This window comes from Aythya marila (genome assembly GCF_965140915.1).
Source record: "Aythya marila genome assembly, chromosome: 21".
NCBI classification, from domain to species: domain Eukaryota; kingdom Metazoa; phylum Chordata; class Aves; order Anseriformes; family Anatidae; genus Aythya; species Aythya marila.
The window spans coordinates 4,622,620-4,640,693 of NC_139062.1; the positions used below are offsets into that span (position 1 = coordinate 4,622,620).

The window sequence follows — 18,074 nt, forward strand, 5'->3', positions numbered from 1 at the left end:
TAGTCACAGGTGTTCAAATAAATGCAGCTCATTTCATCTCCTAAGTCAGTGCAAGTTAATGCAACCAAGGAGTAAGAAGAACAAACAGGAGGCTGCAGGACTGCTGCCATTCTGAACAGTAGGTCAGCGCTGCAGTTGAACCTCTTCAATTTATTCATGAAACAGAAAAACCTAATCCGACAGTTGCTCTTGGTTGTGTTAGACAAAAGTGACTGCACTGCCCTGGTACTTCCTGAGAGAGGACAAGGAGAGCCCCAGTGTAAGGCCAGATCAGTAAAGGAAGAGAAATCTTGAAACTGGTGTTTCTAGATGGAAGCAGCAAATAATTGTTTATGTGCAACAGGAAATGTTTGCTTTAACCAGCATGTTCAATTCTTCCACATCCTAAGCACTTTAATTTTAATAAGCCAATTGCTGTATACTGAGAGCGTGGGGAGGGAGTGCATGCAAGTTATAAATATGAATATTTTAGTGTTATCCTTCTCAAATGTTTTTCTCCACAACTCACGAGGAAAGGCTGTTTAGACTAAGTAATGCTTTGATGTTGTCTCTCCTCATATGACAGGAGTCAAATCAGCTGAAACTAGCTTAGGTGAACGCACACATCCCAGGTGCATCCCCCAGTGCAGACATGTGTCCTTAGGAGCTTGGTATGAGCATCTTGGCATCAATGCAGTTCTGCAGCCAGCAGCCGAAGGGACTATCACTACATACAGAGCTACAACATAAATAACCAGCCAGTCACCTGAGTAGGAACACGATCAAAATTCTTCCCCAGCATCCGTCTCATGTGCTTTCTGGCATGGGATGTCATTTGGTGCTTGAGCAGGAAGGAGAACTGGCAGCCCTCTCGAATACAGTGGAAGTGGCTGTTCACCTGGTTGTATTTGCAACCTGCAGACACAAAGCCAAGGTATGTAGTACAGGAAAGGTACCGAGAGAGAGCAAGACTGTATGGAAGATGGTCTGGAGACAGGACAAAGCTGCTGCTCTATGGATTTTGGGTAGACCGGAGATTATCAATGGTCATGGGTTCTTCAGGAACAGTCCTGAATGATAGAAACCACATTTTTTTGCCTGCTGAGCAACTGCAGGAGAGGATTATAGGGTACAGAGATTTAAAAAGTGGACCAGAACTGCAGACTGGCCCCATCCCTCCTTATGTAAAGAGGAAGAGAGTTGCCATTATGTCTAGCAGTGCCTATTGCTCCCCAGTCTGAGCTAGTGCCTTTTGCTTTTCAGTGGGAACAAAACCAAGACTTTTAACTGTATCACAGGATTTACAATTGAAAATACATGCTCACAATTAGATTTGAAATGAAAAGTTCTTTTTTTTCCCTTTAACTGTGCTCTCAGAACAGAAGAGCAGTCTTAAAAGCCCCAGCTCTGGACAGTGTATGCTCTCTGGTCAGACAGAAAGAGCCAGAAAGTGTTTATTGCCACTCCACGTTTGTAGTGCAGGAGGGGCAGCTACTAAACAACAATTTCTATACTTTCTGGTGTACAGCACTTCACACATTCTGCTCCTGGCACACACTGCCATGCATGCTGGGAGTTTGCATACCTTGTTAAGGTGCTGCATTCAATAGCTGATAAATAATGGCTTGTTGCAGCTAAAGCAATATCAGCAGTCAGGTTCTGTCTGTTCTCCGTCAGCCCCTGTACATCATCTTATAGACGTTCAGGTACAGGGCTACAGACAGCCCCAGTTTTATTCATCTCTCTACACCCATCTGCCTTTACTTACATACATACATATTTGTCTCTCTCCCTCCTTCTCCACCTATGCTTACAGGCACAAAAACGTATCTATAAAAGTCTATCTGTTGATGCAGTGTGTGTTAATAAACTTACACAGCCCCTAAAGCAGGCTGGTGCTTCTGCACCTGCTATATGCATATTTAACCTAAAAGAGAGAGCTGCACAGAGAAGCAGACGTGCATTTACACGTTGGTATAACCATCGACACCCACACAAACACATCCAGCTACCCCATCCTGTCGTGCTGCCTGTCTCTACATAGGCAAATGCAGAGTGTTGGTTAAAACGTACGTTTAATGCATGGCAAGCCCAAGCTATAGGCGTATGTACATCCCGCTGGATGCAAGTACCCCTTCACTCCCAAAATAAACACTGCTGACACATGCACAGCCTGCAGACAGCTCGCTGCCAAACAGCTCCTGAATCACCCAGCCCATCTTTAGCTCACAGATAGCGTTTTATGTGCAAGCCAAGTTGCTGTTTGTTTAGGTATTCCACTCCCCCACAGCCCCACCTCGTTTGCCCTCCCCATCACGTCGCTGTTCTTCGGGATGAAGAACAAACAGTGCTGGCGGGATTGAAATGGTATCAGCAAAGGGCAGGTGAAGACTCGCCCGTTGCCAGGGCAGCCGTGTAGGCTGGGTGTCATATATCATTGTCCTGCTTTGTCTAGCCCCTGCTATCACCTGAAACACCTAAAGTTGAGTAAATAACAGCAACTGCTGAATCTACTGACATGTGTAAATGAGCCCTAGGTGAGTACTGGCACTGGAGTGTTGACATTTATTACCCTGGTTACCACAAACAAGTTGCCATTTGAGTATACATTTTTTTTTATGCATGCAAAGCTGAAAAGTTTGGCCCTGGTTATGGTGGCTGCAATGCCCAAGAAAGAACAGCATCGGGCAGGAGGCATGGTATGGCCAAGAAGGACGGAAGTGTTATTCTGAACTCTCTTTTGTTTCAACCTTAAGCCAGGACCGATAGGGAAGGCTGGGTCTGTGACAACAGCAAGGCACAAGACAACTATGTGACTCCCAGTTAGTGACCACCAGTAGGTCAGGATGGATCTCAGATGGAGCTCTCCCTAGGGACTCGCCCTGGCGCACAGCAATGGGCTTCAGCTCGAGGATACCTCCCTGGAAACCCATTCTGCTCTCTGCTGTTGCTCATTTGTTTTACCAAATCTTAGAGGCCCTAAGATTTAGTAACTCCTGCAGTGCTGCTAATGGTTTTGGCAAGTGGGCATGCCACGGGCTGAGGCTGTGCACACTGCAGGTGTTTCCTTCAGCCGTGCGCTGGTGGAGGGCTGGGCTGGAGGCACAGCGCTGGCTCCCTGCTGCTCACAAGTGGCTGTGGAGAATGGGGTCAGAAGAGGAAGGAGCAGGTTACTGAATGCCCTTCTCCATACTTCTGTCTCATGCTATTTACCCTTTGGCTTTCAGTATGCAGCCCTGGCAACAGCTACAAAAAAAAAACCAAAAAACAAAAAAAGTCATCTGAAGCTGCCTGGAGTCAGGTGAAGCAGCAACTGGAGGTCAGTGCAGAAGGACCTTTGAACAAGAGCTTCATCAGAACAGACATTTTTCATATGCTTTTTTTTTTTTTTTCTCCTAAGAGCACCCTTCAACTCTGCCCAAGACAGGCATTAGGCCCAAAGACGGTAAAGTGCCAAAAAATGGAAAAAAAAAAAAAAAGAAAAATAAGATTGCCTTAACAGATCATGACCAGCAGGGAACCTGTATCTCCAGATAAGTGTACATATAGGTATATGCATATATCTATCTATCTATCTATATTTTAATCCTCTATACTACAGCTTCTAGTCATTTAAGATCTTTGGTCTATTTGAGAAAAAAGGAACCCTCATGCTTCAACTCAGGCAGATCAGGAGCAGATTTCTGTTCGATTCTGTTTCTTGTTTGTTTAGTGATTTAATAACCAAATACATCTCTAGCATAGCTCACATGCTCTAACTCGTGGTATTCTTAGCCTGGATGTAGAAAAGACTACATGGGAAGGGTGAGGGGGCGTGGGGGGAGAGGAGAAGACTCACCCAGTCTGCCACACTCTTCTCGCTTGGTAAAATACTTGAAGCCATTGGCTGCCCTTCTTTCTGCCTTCTCATGTTTTTTCACATGCCAGGGCAGCTTGGTGGTGATGTTAGTCACAAAGTAGCAGCCAGGACGAAGACAGTGGTAATGCCCTCGCATCCTGAATTCACAGTGCTAGAGAGGAGAGCAAAAAGGCGGGTTGCTTTAAGCAGATCTAGAACAAATGCACTCTCATTTGCCTGCTACTAATGCTGTCCCTGCAAGAGAGGCCCGAACTGATACTCGGCATCATATCTACTTCATCTTCCATAAGCCACAATGCAAACTTGTTCCCTGTCATGTATTCTGCATGGCACCATTCTACACATGAATGACCCCAACACACAGCTAGGATTCCATCACTTCCCCCTAATTGGTGGCTTTTCAAAGTAGTCATCACCAATTTTTATTCTACTTCATCTTGAGTCTCTTAGATCATTCAAGTTTCCTCATCTCATCATTTCAATTCAACACAAAAGCAGTGGGATTCTCTGTTTGATGGAAACCAAACATTTTGCTAGACCAATTGAGGCCCTTCCACGGATCTGTCATTAGACCAGGACTGAACCTCTTGGCCTCACTTCCTATTGTGTTGTCTACTTATTCTTGCCCATGCTTCTCCCGTGCATGTCCTCAGGCCAGGACACTGCTTTTGAATTCCTCTTACCTGGTTTGGACAGAGACACTGCAGCGAATAGTAAGCAAACTGGTCTCGCACATTCACCAAATTATTGTTGGGGTTGATGTGGTCCAGGCAGTGGGATTCTGCTTTGCCAGAGGTTTTGCACACATACTTGCAGTTCCCAAAGAGACAGTGGAAGTGGAATTTGTTGGCATACTTGCAGTCCGTTGCCAGGCAGGGATCACTGGAATACATCCAAAACCCAATCATCACCTTCACTCATTTCACACATTTGTTTCTTTGCCAACATTTAATTCAAGGGGAGCCCAGCTGAAGCCTCTGTTCCAAACATGGCCTACAGATTTCCCATAGCCACCTTCCTCTTTAGTAAAATTGATGCTGGCGACCCTACTGCAATGCTAGCAAGCTACTGCACTTTCTTGATTAAGATTGTTAAAATAACAGCAGTGCATGGTGGGATCTGTAGTCTTTCAGGGCCACACTTCTAATCTAAAGCTCTCTCTCAAGGTCTGGCTAGGTACTGGTATTCCCTTTCTGCCTGTACTTGTCTTAGTGGTGATTTGGATTGTTTCTGTTGTCTCCGTTTTGTGTAACTGAAATGAAACTCCTGGGTATGCACACTGGAAGATGCCAGGGCTTCCCCTAATTAGACAAGACCTGCAGTGGTCTATTTAATCAGCTAAACAGTTTTGGTACCTTACCCCCTCTGCCCAGCCCATGGATTTCAGGTTGCACACACAGATCAGAGGTAGCTGACCCTTGATCTCTTGGATCCCGAGCACTGTACCCACTGCTAGCTACTCAGAGGTGTGAAGTGGAGTTAATGCACATCTTTGAAAGCAGGCAAATGACTGTTCATGTATAGCCCAGGGAGCGATACTCTACCAACCTGAACAGCTAAGCTGTAATGCCTAACCTGATCGTGCCCTCCTGTAACCAACCTAGCTTCTGCCTCTTGATATACCAGAACAATCATCACAGCACCACTGTGAAACTTCTTGAATGGTTTAAAAAACAAAACAAAACAAAACAAAAAACCACAATTCAGAAATGTATGTTACCTTGTATGTAAACTAACACTACAAACCCAGATGCACAGAATGTCAGGAGACTGACTACACTTGTGGAAGAGTTCAGCCAGAACTCAAAACTGACAAAGCTGAAGTGAGAGAGGGTGCTCCCCATTCCTCAAGCTACCGAGGGCTCCACTCCTGCTTAAGGCAGAGTCCAAGTACTGGTGTCTCCTCTACTACCTGACCCCCTGGCTTCTTCAATGAAAAAAATGATGCTGTAACACTCAGTGTTACAGGTGACATTTGTATGAAAAGGCCACAGATCTTATTTGGGGACAAATCCCAAAGAAATCCGACATTTTTTTCATCAATCATTTGTAAATATCTACTGTTAGTTACCTTAAAACTTTAAAGATGCTACGCTCCCTCTGTAGCCTTCAGTGTCAAAAATACTGCAAAGAGCTGTTTGCCTCCCATGAGGTATAAAAAAGGCTTCAGTGAGCCTTTTTATGTCAATAAGTTTATTTCTGCTCTACACTTGTATCTAAAAGTGCTCCCAGTTGTACTGAAAAATCCATTTTTTTCCCTATAATAGCTGAGGGTATTTTCTAGAGTATACAGAAGTAACTTTCCTGGAAGATAAAGCCCAGAGAGCCTTCTTGGCAGAAGGCCTCTCAGTGGGTGAAGGTAAAGGGGATTGTGAGGTTGGAGAGGAACCAAGGAGGCAAGCAGTGTCTACAAGAACTTACTTCTCCTGGAACTGGAGAAATCCGGGTTTGACCTGAGGCTTGGCGTTCTCCAGGGAAGTCGTTGCCAAGGGTGAAGCTGCCAGGTTAGGCACTGATGCTGGGATCTGAGGCATCTGGGGTATGGTCGAAGCCAGCTGCTTCCAAGCTAGCAGCGTGGGGGCAGAGGGCACAGTCGCCGGGCTTGGGGTGGGCACGTCGAGGGCAGGAGCGCTCGCCATGGTGGCAGACGAAGCAGATGGTGATGAAGGGGCCAGTGAAGCCTTACTCTCAGTAGTAGTTGAGAAGGGAGACTCGGAGTTACTTTTCACAGCTCCGCCCTCGGTTCGGAAGTGAAAACTGCAAAAAGATGGAGTAATTTATATACAGCTTCTCGACCAACGCATGTAATATGATTAAACATCAACAAGAACGTGGCAGTAGTCTGCAAACAAACTAGCTGAGATGAAAGCCTAAAAGGGACACTGCCCACTTTGTGGAAAGCTTTAGGGTCCTCCTAGAAAATCTGTGAGGAAAAGGGAATTTATTAAGCAGGGTGGAGACAGAAAGGTTCGATAACGTGTTAAAATCAGAGCGGTGCAAGCATGGCTGCAGACAGCAAGGTCAATATGACTTGAGGGCAGCTTCCCATGGCTGTTGTGAGAAGCCAGTCATTTGTAGCAGTGAACCACAGGCCTCCAGCCCCAGACACCAGCTGTGCTAACAGATCTTTCTGTCTTACACTTCACAACAGCGCCTTCCCTTTAAACCCCTTCACACTCAGCCATGTGGCCAGCTGCTGAAGGCCATTCTCATTCTCTACTTGGGCAAATCTTCCACTGCCTTTAAAAGGAACTTGGCATGGGTTTAAACTGCAGATTGCTCCACAGAAATTAGCAACAACTTCCAGTATCCCGCCCTTCCTTTGCTACTCCCTTCACTGTGACAGTGGGAGCATGGCTTAACTTCATTCTTCACCCAAGAGTCACCTGGAATTCCGAGCGTGCTGTACAGCTGCTGTAATATAGGCCATAGTATCTATTTCTGGCTACCAAACCCTGGGCTGTCCACTGCTGCTTTCCAAAATGATATGAAATGACAAGGGTTTACAACATAGAACATTGCAAGGTGAGGAAGTTGGTCTTGGGCTGGACAGTTTGCTTGAAGATCCTCATCTGTATGATACGAGCATCTTAAACAAAGCCATATAAACTAAGGGCTAGGGAAGCTTGTTAAAAAACATTTGTTGTGACAAGACAAAGAAAAATAAAATGCTTTCCACACTGCAGTGACGGGAAGCTGCTCTACAAAGAGTCTGCATCCAGTGACAATGGTTGGGGTTACAGGTCCCCCTCCCTCTCTTATTCTCTTATTTCTTTGTACAGTGTATTTGTATGCTGGGGGAAATATTTGTCTCCTTGACCACACTGTCTGTCAGGTAGGCTAAGGAAAAACAAATGCCCACTTCTCAACCTTGCCAGCGCTGCGTGAGACACCTGTCACAAACTGAGCACATTTATTGTGAAATAGAATTAAAGAGGACATCGTGTTCTGCAAACATGTCAGCTGAGCACATTTACACAGGAAAGGGGTGGGTGCCCGGAGGCTGCCCTCAGGACTGCCCACATTCCTGGTCCTGACCCTCCTCCTGCACTGAGTGCGGTGTGGAGTCTCCTCCAGGTTTCCCAAGGCTCTCCTACTCACTTGGCATGCTTGATGGCTCCATCCAGGGTGCTGAAGAGGGCACCGCATTCCTCCACGACACAGTGGAAATGCACCTTATGCAGAAAGTCGCACTGCGCGTCGCAGAAGTCCTTGGTACCAAACCTGGCCAAAGCAGACAAGCAGGCATCTTACAGAAGGCCCCAGAAGGCAAGCAGTAGCGGAACAGACATTTCTTTTTGTTTTTCAGCTCTACCAGCATCCTGTTTTCTCATGTCCCTGCTGGGATCGCTGCTTGATTATGGCCAGTCACATAGATCTGAACATGCAGAACGAGAACCTAATTTCTCTGCAACTGGACTTGTCTGAGTGATTGAACTCCCATTCGCTTTTAGTGGGAGCAAAATACAGAACTACTCTGAAACAGAAGATGAAAATCTTTAATGTTATTGAGTGTCCGTACACAAAAGCCAGAGCTCTGAGGAATGAACAAAGGTTAGTAAATCTGCTTGAATTTACTGGGAGTACCACAGGGAAGGAACAACCGTGGTTAATGGGAATCTAGAGCCAGAATCCCCCTCCGCCCCCTAACACACACTTAAAATAACAGGCTAGCACATGGATGGGGGAGACAAAGCATCACCTATATAGCAATTACAGCCTAATATGCATAAATAGAGAATAGCACAGTCCCTGAAGTACACGAGAAACAATGCTGCAATGCAAAAAGCAAAGCAAAAGGCATCATCTAAGGTACATCTCTTGCCAGAGGAAATGGTCAAGAGAACAAAAACAAGTAAGCACTGCTCATCCCCTGCTGAGAGTCTCCATCCTTAGTAGCAAATGTACACACGATTTCAAGAAACTCCAGAATCACAGGGAATCGAGAAATCAAGTAAAAAGCATTGGCAGGAAGGATTTGAAACTTAACAGGGGAATCTTGCATAATTAAGGTACAACAGTCTACAATTGCTCTGATGAGCAGGAAAGCAAGAAACAAACAGCAGCCTGCGTGGTCCCGAGGGGACTTCCTAACGATTTGAAGGTAAAGGAAAAAGAAAAAAAATAATCTTGAACTGGAGAATGAAAGGGCCAGTGGGTGTAGAGAACATACAGTCAGTTAAGGCTTTCAGGGAGAAGATGAAGGAAATAAAAGGTGTGATAAGAGAAGAGATAAGAAACCAAGTTAGTGCAAGCTAACGGGGTTGTTTTATCAGGAACCGGAGATTTTGTACTTCGAAATCCTGACAAAAATGGGAGGGAGGTGATGAGTCAAAAATGGCTGCCTTATAACATTTTCTTTGGACAGGGAAACTAAAGACAAGACAGATAATTAGGGATGAAATGAAGACCTTCTAGAAGAACAGATAAAGAGACTGGTTGGAAAATATAAATATGCATAAGTCAGCCAGTCTGGATGATGCATGTCCTGAAGTGCAATGGAAATTAACTCACAAACTGATTGCATTACTATTTGTTATTTTTTAAGCCATAGAGAAGAGGGAGATACTAGGGAACTGGGAAAAAAAAAATAAAAAATCTAGGTACCAATTCTTTGAAAAAAAAAAAAAAAAGACAAGTGATCTTTGGCAATTATCATACCTCTAGTCTTAACTTCTCCTTCCAGTAAAGTAATGGAACAAATATTAAGAGGGAGGAGAAAATCATTAAACATCTAGAGGATAAAGGAACCATGAGCAATAAACAGCATCAGGATTATAAAGAATAAATCTTGCCAGACAAATTTAATTGCTTTTTTTGATAGAATTACAAAATTAGTGGATGAAGGGATGCAATATATTTGGATTTTAGTAAAGCGTTTTGATACAGACTTGCATATGCTTAGAATTAATTCAAATTGGCTTGGATGTGAATGCTACCACATGGATTGAAAACTGGCTGAAGGACCGTAAACAAAGGCTAATGACAAACAGCGACGTATCGAGCTGGGAGGAGGTATCTCGTGAATGCTGCAAGGATGACTTTGGCTAGGTCTGAGCTTATTTAACATCTTCATTAGTAATCTAGGAGAAGGAGTAAACAGCGTGCTAATGAAATTCACAGAAGATACTAAACTGGGAGGAGTTGGCAACACCAAGGCAAGACGAGGGAAATAACACAGAGAGAGGCCTTGCAAGACGTGGGGAAGGTTCAGCATGGGAGAGTCATATTTGGAAAAATACAGCTAATACATCGGGGGGGATTTTTATACATAGAGGACTCATGAGAGCAACATTACAAGCAATCCTGTGTAACAGTGGATGGTAAACACGATACATATACATAATGCAAAGATGGGAGTGCAATTGTGAGCTGCATATATGGGGCAGAAAGCTTCTGGTGTGGGGATGCAGGAACAGCAACCCAGTTCTGCAAACAGCAGCAACATGATCAGCAGGCTGAAGGGACTAATTTACCAAGTCAGAGAAAAGGAAGTAAATAAAGTTGGTTAAATGATATGCTAAAAATCTGTGACTAGGAGGTGAAGGACGTGAACTCCACTTGTGGAGAAGAATTCTGCTGTGGTTCAAGGGTATGTAACTAGGAGAGCTGCAACAAAATTATGAAAAGGGAAATTCAGGCAGCATACTATGAAAAAAGATCCTGACAGTGAAATGTATTATGAGGTAGAATAATGCTCCCAGAGACAAGGGAACAGCCACCCTGCTTGGCATAATTAAAACTAGGCTGGACAAAATGTTTGCAAATGGACTGCAGGGAAGGATCTCACACTAGCCAGGGGCAGAGGGACTAGAAGACCTTCTGGTCTTTTCCATCAAAGTCTGTGATTTACAAAGTGTCCACAGGCATTTGTAGGCAAAGATCTGTGTCAGAGCACTAACCCATATGTGTCTGCCGGGGTGTATCTGTGTATGCTCAAAGCATGTGTCTGTCTGGGCATGTATGTGCATGTGTCTGCGTGTGGGTGAGTTTTGTATCTGTTCCATTTTCCTTTCAAGCCTCCTCGTCTACAACAAAAACAGCAGAAACCATGCAGTTCCCATTCCCCCTTGGACTCCTTGTTTTGTTTCAGTGCACCACTTCTATGATCAGAGGAAATTCCACAACATTTTAAGGCTTCTGTGATCTGTGTTTAACAACTAAACCTGGCCTAACAGTGGTTCGGTGCTAAGAGTGAGCTACACTTGGTCCCCAGGACCTGCAGACTGGGACATGTAGAGGAGCCTGAGGTATGCCAAGGCAAACAGGGTGATGTGTAGAGCTCTGCTCCTAGCTGGCCCTCGTGTTCCCATTGCAAAACAACTCTACATGGACAGTCATTTCTTACAGGACACCTCCTGCAGCCAGCCAGGACTGAGGACTAACTGCACTCCAGGTGATCAGCATGTGACAGAACCAGACCTTTAAATTTGACAGAACTCATCATTCAAACATCAACCAGTGAGACGGACACTATGCAAAGAAAATCATTTCCCTTTCCTCTCCTCCCAGCTCCATGCCCTCCTTACCGGCGCAGGTACATCTTCCATGGCTCAGAGAGCTTCTCCTGGACAAGTGCCTTCACTGCCTTGCCCAAGTACTGTGTTGGCTCCCCAGCCCCAGCCTGGCTGCCATCACCTTCTGCCTTAATGTTCAGCAGATTGCCAAGGCTGGCACTGGTCTTGGACATCTGGAACAAGAACACAGACACTGCATCAAGCCCAGCACGCAGCTGCGGACACTGCTAGTCTGGATGCCCTCAGGACCATCCTGTGGAAAGCTGTTTCTTCAAAGAGAGAAGAGAAGTCGTCTGCACGGGCTGCCTCAACTGCAGCAGCAAGGCTGAGTAACACCTCACTCTGTGGCATCCTCCACCCAGCTGTCACAAAGCCCATCTAGTGGTTGTGTCTCTTGTGGGAAGTAGTGAGGCATCCATTCAGTACACTGGGAAACTGAGGCGAGGGGAGACGTGCACACTAAAGTCCTTGGAAATTCAAACTAACTTCACTGAAGGACTTATTTCACTTTCTATGTTAAATGGATATATTGTCCACAAAGCAGGACGTGGACTCATAATTTGCCTCGTCTGAAAGGCTTCAAATAGATTCCATACTAAGAAGGTCTGGAGGTCCAGGTGCAGGATGTGCAGAACAGAAAAAGGAAGTTACTCAGTCTCTCTAGTGCTTAGAGAGAAAAAAAAATCGTTCATAATAAATGCACAGTTCCCCAGGCCTGTTCCTGCTTTGCTGCTCTCTCTAACAATGGTTACTTTCCTCCAGTAACAACAGCGAAATGCACAGTATGTATTAAAGCAGGATCAGGCCCAATACTTGCACTGAAACTCCACCCCCTTGAGGATCTCAAAGCCCTTTATACAGATCAGTTAATTAAGCCTGACAGCCCCCCTAAATAAACTGCAGTACGCTACAGGAACCCTGGCTGTTTGAGCCTCTCTTAATGCCCCCTGAAGGTAAAGCCCCTGCTGCTATGTGGAGACTGCAGTTCTTTATGGCTGGAGCCAGAAATTCAGCTCATGTTTTTTCTGTAAAGTTTTTTTAACATTATTTTTATTTATTTATTTATTTATTTATTTTATTCCTAGGCAAATAATAAAGGTTTTCTCTACCAACAGAAATTGTGTGCAGCAAGAAGAAGCAAGCACGGTGTGTTCCTGAGCACACACAGCTTGGGTCTGCAACCCTTAGTCCTGGAACGGGCTCCTTCAAATCAGTGGGCTCTATTCTTTGCTGCTTTATGTCATTATTTAATCCCCTTCCTACTTTACAGAAGGAAGAAACCTGAAGAAGTGTGTTTTATACCTGCGCTGCACTTATTTTGCATAATGCCAAGAACCTTTATGCTGTGGTGCATGCCTTTATGCTGTACCTTTATGCAGGGCTGCACACAAGCAAACATTTATTCCTAAACATATGCTTCAACTGGAGATTTTCAAGCGAAGCATCTATTGAAAAAGAATTTTTCTGAGCTGGGGCCTTCAGAAGGACTTGGGATCTCCAATAGCAGACTTACTAAATAGATTTACTCACTAGAGAAGGAACTGTGTATTTGGAGTCACTAGAGGGATAACATGCAGGAACGAGTAAGAAATTAAGCTTAAAAGGGAACACCAGAAATCCAGTGTAACAGAGAACCAGTGCAGAGGGAAAGTGGTAGAAGGCTAAAACTAGACATGAAACAACGTGTGAAGAGTGATGGAGTAACAGAGAAAGGAGTCGAGAGACTACCCGACAAAGTCACTTTGCCCTCTCTTGAGGATTATATGGCCTTGATGCATGTAACGCCCAGAGCCAAGGGGATGGCAATAGTTCTGCCTGTAAAACCTATCACAGTGCAATATTAAAGCATGGCTCAAAGGCGGCCCTGATCTCTAATGCAGTTGTATACAACAGGAAAATTAATCTTGGTACAGTAGAATTTATCATGTGAAAGGGAAATATATATTTGAGATGATGTATAATTTAAGGAAAAAGTAAAGAAAAAGAAACTCTGCATTATTTAAAATAAATATTCTATAACATGGTAAAGTGGGCTCTGTTGGACACCATTACTCACACTAGAAAGGCAGAAATTGATGATTTCGGCTCAAAACTTCTGATTTTTTTCTTATTCTCTTTCATAAAAACAAATGATTCTCCTCCCCCTCCCCCAATGAAAGAAAACATTCGAAGTAAATAAAAAAAATGAGTAACTATAAAAAGAGAGCGAGAGAAGTTGCCAGGTTCTGGAAATAAAAATGGGGAAAAAAAAAATCTTTCGGAGCCCTCCTCCGTCTAGAAAGGATGAAAAAAAAGGTGTCAGAGGCTGCAATATATTTCTTCAGCCAGTTCATTAAATTAATTCGTAAGCAGTGGCTCTGAAATTATACCCGATGAAAAATGGTCTCAAAATTTAAATGGTACAAACTCATCTTATTAGAGGCAAAACATTAAAAAACAAACGCATCTCTTCCCCCCTCCCTCCCCGCCATCGCAGCTTTAATTTCTCTTGGTGGGGGGAATGAAAGGCGTTTGATGGATGGCTCTTACCTTATTCATAAGCGAGGATAAAAGAGATGAATTTGCCGAGACTGTGTGGCCATTTGATTCATTACTGGAACACACAAACCAACAGGGTTTAGTTAAGATGTGCACAGGGACTGTGAGCACTGAGATTAATCCTTCTCCCTTCAAGCTGCCTCACTCCTCACCTGCTGCATCCGGAGGAAGAGAATGATGCCCACCCTCCCTTGGGCAGGCCAAACTCTTACTGGTGATAGCCAAGACAGAAAGGAAGAGGGCTGCAGGTTTGCTGAATTCAGTTCTTTCATCTATTAAACAACCCAGACCTCTTCCCCAGTGCCCACACCATCACACTCCTTTATCAGCTGACTCACAACCCACCCCATATTTTTTCTCCTTCTACCTATTTGAACTTTCAAAACCACACTGCAAAACCAGGGCAGCAGGCGAGGCTACGAGCCTTATGGCCACAGCTAAGCACACTGAAAGGCAACCTTAGTGTTTGACAGGCGTCAGTGATAGTTCTAGCTGACTGTAAGTGCGGGGGTCCTTAACTGAGGCTGCTTTATATAAAGTATGGGAAGGAATGTGTGCAAGGGTCGATGTGGAGCAGGCTCAGGTATCCCCAATATCAGTTCTGCTGCAGTTTTTGCAGAGAGGACAATCCCCAAGCACTCCTGTTCTTAGGAAAGCTTTTGGACAAGTGAGACACAGGCTTTGAGATAGCACCTTCAGCTGTTCATCACCTCAGCTACGGGTTAGCACGTGCCAGACCCAGGCCAGCTGTCGGTGCTGGCCAGGCCTGAATGCCCCTGCCTGCACTCATCTCTCACCCATGGTCCTTGACGCTCAGGTCCAGGCTGTGCTCCTGCAGGGACTCCTGCCCGGTGCCAGAGGACGATCCCATGGCCTCCACCGGCTCCTGCTTCACCTGCACTGGATTGAACCGTCCGGGAGCTGCCGCCTGTCCATTCCCTGCTCGAGAAAGGCACCGGAATTAGGTTGTAAAAATTAAAACGAAAAAGGTAGCTCGAAGCTGGGGTTGCAGTGGCAAACACACAAGTTAGATCGCTATCGCAACTGCGTAAATGGAAAAAGCACAGAAAAAGTGTGGGGGGAGGGAAGGGCCAGGATTGCTGGTCAGCGTTTATTGCCAAGATGACATGATGGGTTCTGACGTCCACTCCAGCGTGGAAATTCTTCAAGTGATAATTATTGCAAAATTATGTCAAAGTTGTCCAGGCTATGGGCCCTTTAAAGGAGAAGGGCGGAAGGAGCGTGGGGGAGACCTGATTCTCTGCGCAAACTGTCATAACTAATTTGCGGGGCTGCCTCTTAAGCGTTTATTAAAGACTCCGTTAATGCTGAGGCAATGTGGCAGCTTTCGACTGCTAGTCAGGCCCCCGTCCCCGTCCCCAGTCCCAGCGTTGCCGTAGCGACGGCAGCGGCCTTGCCACTGCGCCTGCCCGGCAGCACCATCTGCCCAGGCCGGGGCTATTGGAGGTGACAGCCACCGGGCCCGGCCGAGCCCTCGCCACCACCTTGCCCCCCACAAAAATGAGGGTGTTTTTTTTTTTCATCGTGGCAGGGGGTTTCATGCCGGGCCCTGTGAGGTGTGGAGTCGAATTGAAGGAAAAGGGGGAAAGGAGGAAGAACAAGAAAACAAATTGAAGAGGAAAAAAAAAAAAAAAAAGAAGAAGAAAAGCGAAGAAAAAAGGAGGGGAAAAAAGTTGCTGACAGGAACATGTCTGCGGAGCTTTCTTCCACAATCCCCAAGTGACTAAAATATTAATTTACCCTCCGGCAGTACAGCTGACGGCGAGCTGCTTCTCAGCCAGCAAGTGGCATTTTATTAAAAAATAAAGGAAAATCGTTCCCTCAATGACCTTTCTCTGCTTTAGGAAACAATTTTTCAAAGAATAATTTTTAAAAGCATGTGAAAGTTCCCCTCCCTCTTTCACCACATGCCCTCGTCCCGCTCCCTCCTCGCCTGCCAGGAGGGCCCAGGGGCAGCGCTGGCGGTGCCGGCTGTGGGGCAGCCCAGAGCCAGGGGGTGCCAACAGGCAGAGCCCCCCCGACCCCACACTGCCAACCAGGTCCTGGCCATGGTCAGCAGGAGGCCGTGGAAGCACCTGGGAAACCATGCTGGGACTGCCTTCAAGGGTTCGCTTGCTCCAAGGGGTTAACTGCCATTCGAGGGTGAACTGGTCACGTCCAAATTTATTCGCCCATTTCTGCTCCTTTATTACCCCCTTCCCCACCTCCAGTCCCCTGGACAACCAGGTGGCTTCTCATTCCCTCCTCTCCATATCATCAGGCACTCATTCCTCCCGCTAGTAGGGCAGCTGATGGGAGTAACTCACCTGCTTCCAGTGCCACAGAGGGCTTGAGTGCAGCTGCTGCCAGCCTGGCCATCATAGGAGAGATTAATCCCTTGCTAGCAGAGATCCTTTCCATTATGGATGCCGCTGGAGCCGGAGAAGAAGTAGCCGAAGGCTCACCAGATCCTGAGATGGCCTGGGATGAGGAATCTGTAGGAGCAGATGATGTTGGATTGGCGCCGGCCGAACCAGCAGCCATCAGGTTAGCCGAGCTGGCGGGAAGCGGCGTGGAGACCCGGCTGGGGATGATGGGGAAGAAGGATCCAGCTGTGCCAGGAAGCGCTGAGTTGGAGAGTGCCAGGGCCAAGGGAATATTGCTGGGAAGAGCCTGGGAGAGCAGGCCAGAGATCTTGGTGGCTGGTGTCATGCTGTTGGCAGGCTTGCTGGCCTGCGAGGAAGCGAGCTCGGCAGCAGAGGAGGGCGCAGCTGGGACTATGAGAGAAACGGAAGACTGTTGACTGGTGGGGGAGGCACTCAGGCTGGAGTTCTTGGAGCTCATAGCGGAGAAGTCAATAAGGTCATCGTTACTGGACTCCTCTTGCTCGTTATCCTTGGATCCCAGGAGAGAGGCAGGCAGGCCCAGCACTCCCGAGCTCCGGATGTGCCGGCGCTCGTGCTTGCGTTTATGGGAGGTCATCTGGCTGGTGGAGGTGAAGGTGAAGCCGCAGCCTGCCCTTATGCAGTGGAAGTGGTTGGTGGCCTTGCTGTAGACACAGCCCTCATACTTGCATTCCTCATACTTGTAGAACTTCTTGAAGCCATCCTTGGCATAGGCATCATCTTTGATGTGGTAGCTCTTGTGCTTCTCAATGTCACACTTGTTCTTGAAGGTGAAGGTGCACCCAGGTCGCCTGCAAGGGCATCGAGGAGGAGAGAGTGGTTGGCTGTGCGGGCTAGGAGCACAACGCAACTGCTGTCACCTGCCACCCTCTGGGATAAGGACTGGGGCCAGGATGAGACAGTGGCCCTGGCTGCAAAGGGGCTAAGGAGCTTTATGTGGGCCAACCTGTGACACCAAGTCAAGGAAAAAATGCTGCCGTGTGAGAGCTTGGAAGCCAACCCGACTCTGAGAAACAACCAGGATAATATGGGGTTGCAAGAACCCCACTGCAAGTTCCAACCAGAACAGCAGCTAAAGGGGACTAAGATACAAACTGTGCTTTCCCACTCTTCCTGAAAATGTGAGAAATCAATAGAAGAGCATTTGTGTACAGAAGGCAGAGTCTGGCCCTGAAAGGGAGGAGCTGGCTGGAATGAGCTCTAGCATGAAAGTGCCATTAGCAGTGTATTAGTGCCCTCCCCCACCCCCGAGTTGAACACTGTCAGGGATGAGTGCTGTGATCGCCTTCCCCAATGACTCCTGGATCTGTTTTCTTTATTTCCTCAGATCACTGCAGACAATGACAATCCTGGGAATCACATCTGCCCTGGAGCACGAGCTCTCACAAGAGCAGCATGGAGAAGGCCATGCCAGGGTAGATTGAAGCCCTGTGCACAATCCTGAATTTATGACGTGGCAGGAAGCAAACAGACCCTCCATCTCAGAGGCAGGATTCCCGTCCTTTCCTGCTATCTCACCTGCAGTGAAAATGAGTGGTTTTCTGCCCGTAGAACTGGCATTCCACAGTGCCACAGTCCTCCGTGGCACGGAACCGCTGAAACCCGTCGTTGATGAGCTGCGTGTTTTTCTTGTGAAAGTTCTCATGGGTCATCACGTCCGAGGTGCTTGTGTAGACCTTGTTACAACCCACCTACCCCAGGCAAAACAGGGAGTCATCAGTATAGTGTTCTAACACCACAATCTTATTAACATCAGCGATAATAAACATATGAGCA

At 46.4% G+C, this 18,074-nt stretch overlaps 1 protein-coding gene across 6 annotated transcripts in view; it reads right to left on the reverse strand.

The window, feature by feature from the left end:
• CASZ1 (castor zinc finger 1) overlaps window positions 1–18,074 on the reverse strand; it is a 168,699-nt gene that overhangs the window by 8,115 nt on the left and 142,510 nt on the right. For 5 of the 6 annotated variants that reach the window (XM_082777116.1, XM_082777115.1, XM_082777114.1 and 2 more), the window contains 10 exons: window positions 17,817–17,989; window positions 16,221–17,089; window positions 14,691–14,832; window positions 13,885–13,948; window positions 11,368–11,528; window positions 7,940–8,062; window positions 6,260–6,595; window positions 4,522–4,720; window positions 3,818–3,989; window positions 746–894 (listed from right to left, as the gene is read on the reverse strand). In XM_082777116.1, coding sequence (XP_082633242.1) covers window positions 746–894; window positions 3,818–3,989; window positions 4,522–4,720; window positions 6,260–6,595; window positions 7,940–8,062; window positions 11,368–11,528; window positions 13,885–13,948; window positions 14,691–14,832; window positions 16,221–17,089; window positions 17,817–17,989 — 2,388 coding nt within the window. The remainder of the gene's footprint in view (window positions 1–745; window positions 895–3,817; window positions 3,990–4,521; window positions 4,721–6,259; window positions 6,596–7,939; window positions 8,063–11,367; window positions 11,529–13,884; window positions 13,949–14,690; window positions 14,833–16,220; window positions 17,090–17,816; window positions 17,990–18,074) is intronic. The other variant, XM_082777117.1, reaches the window with a different exon arrangement.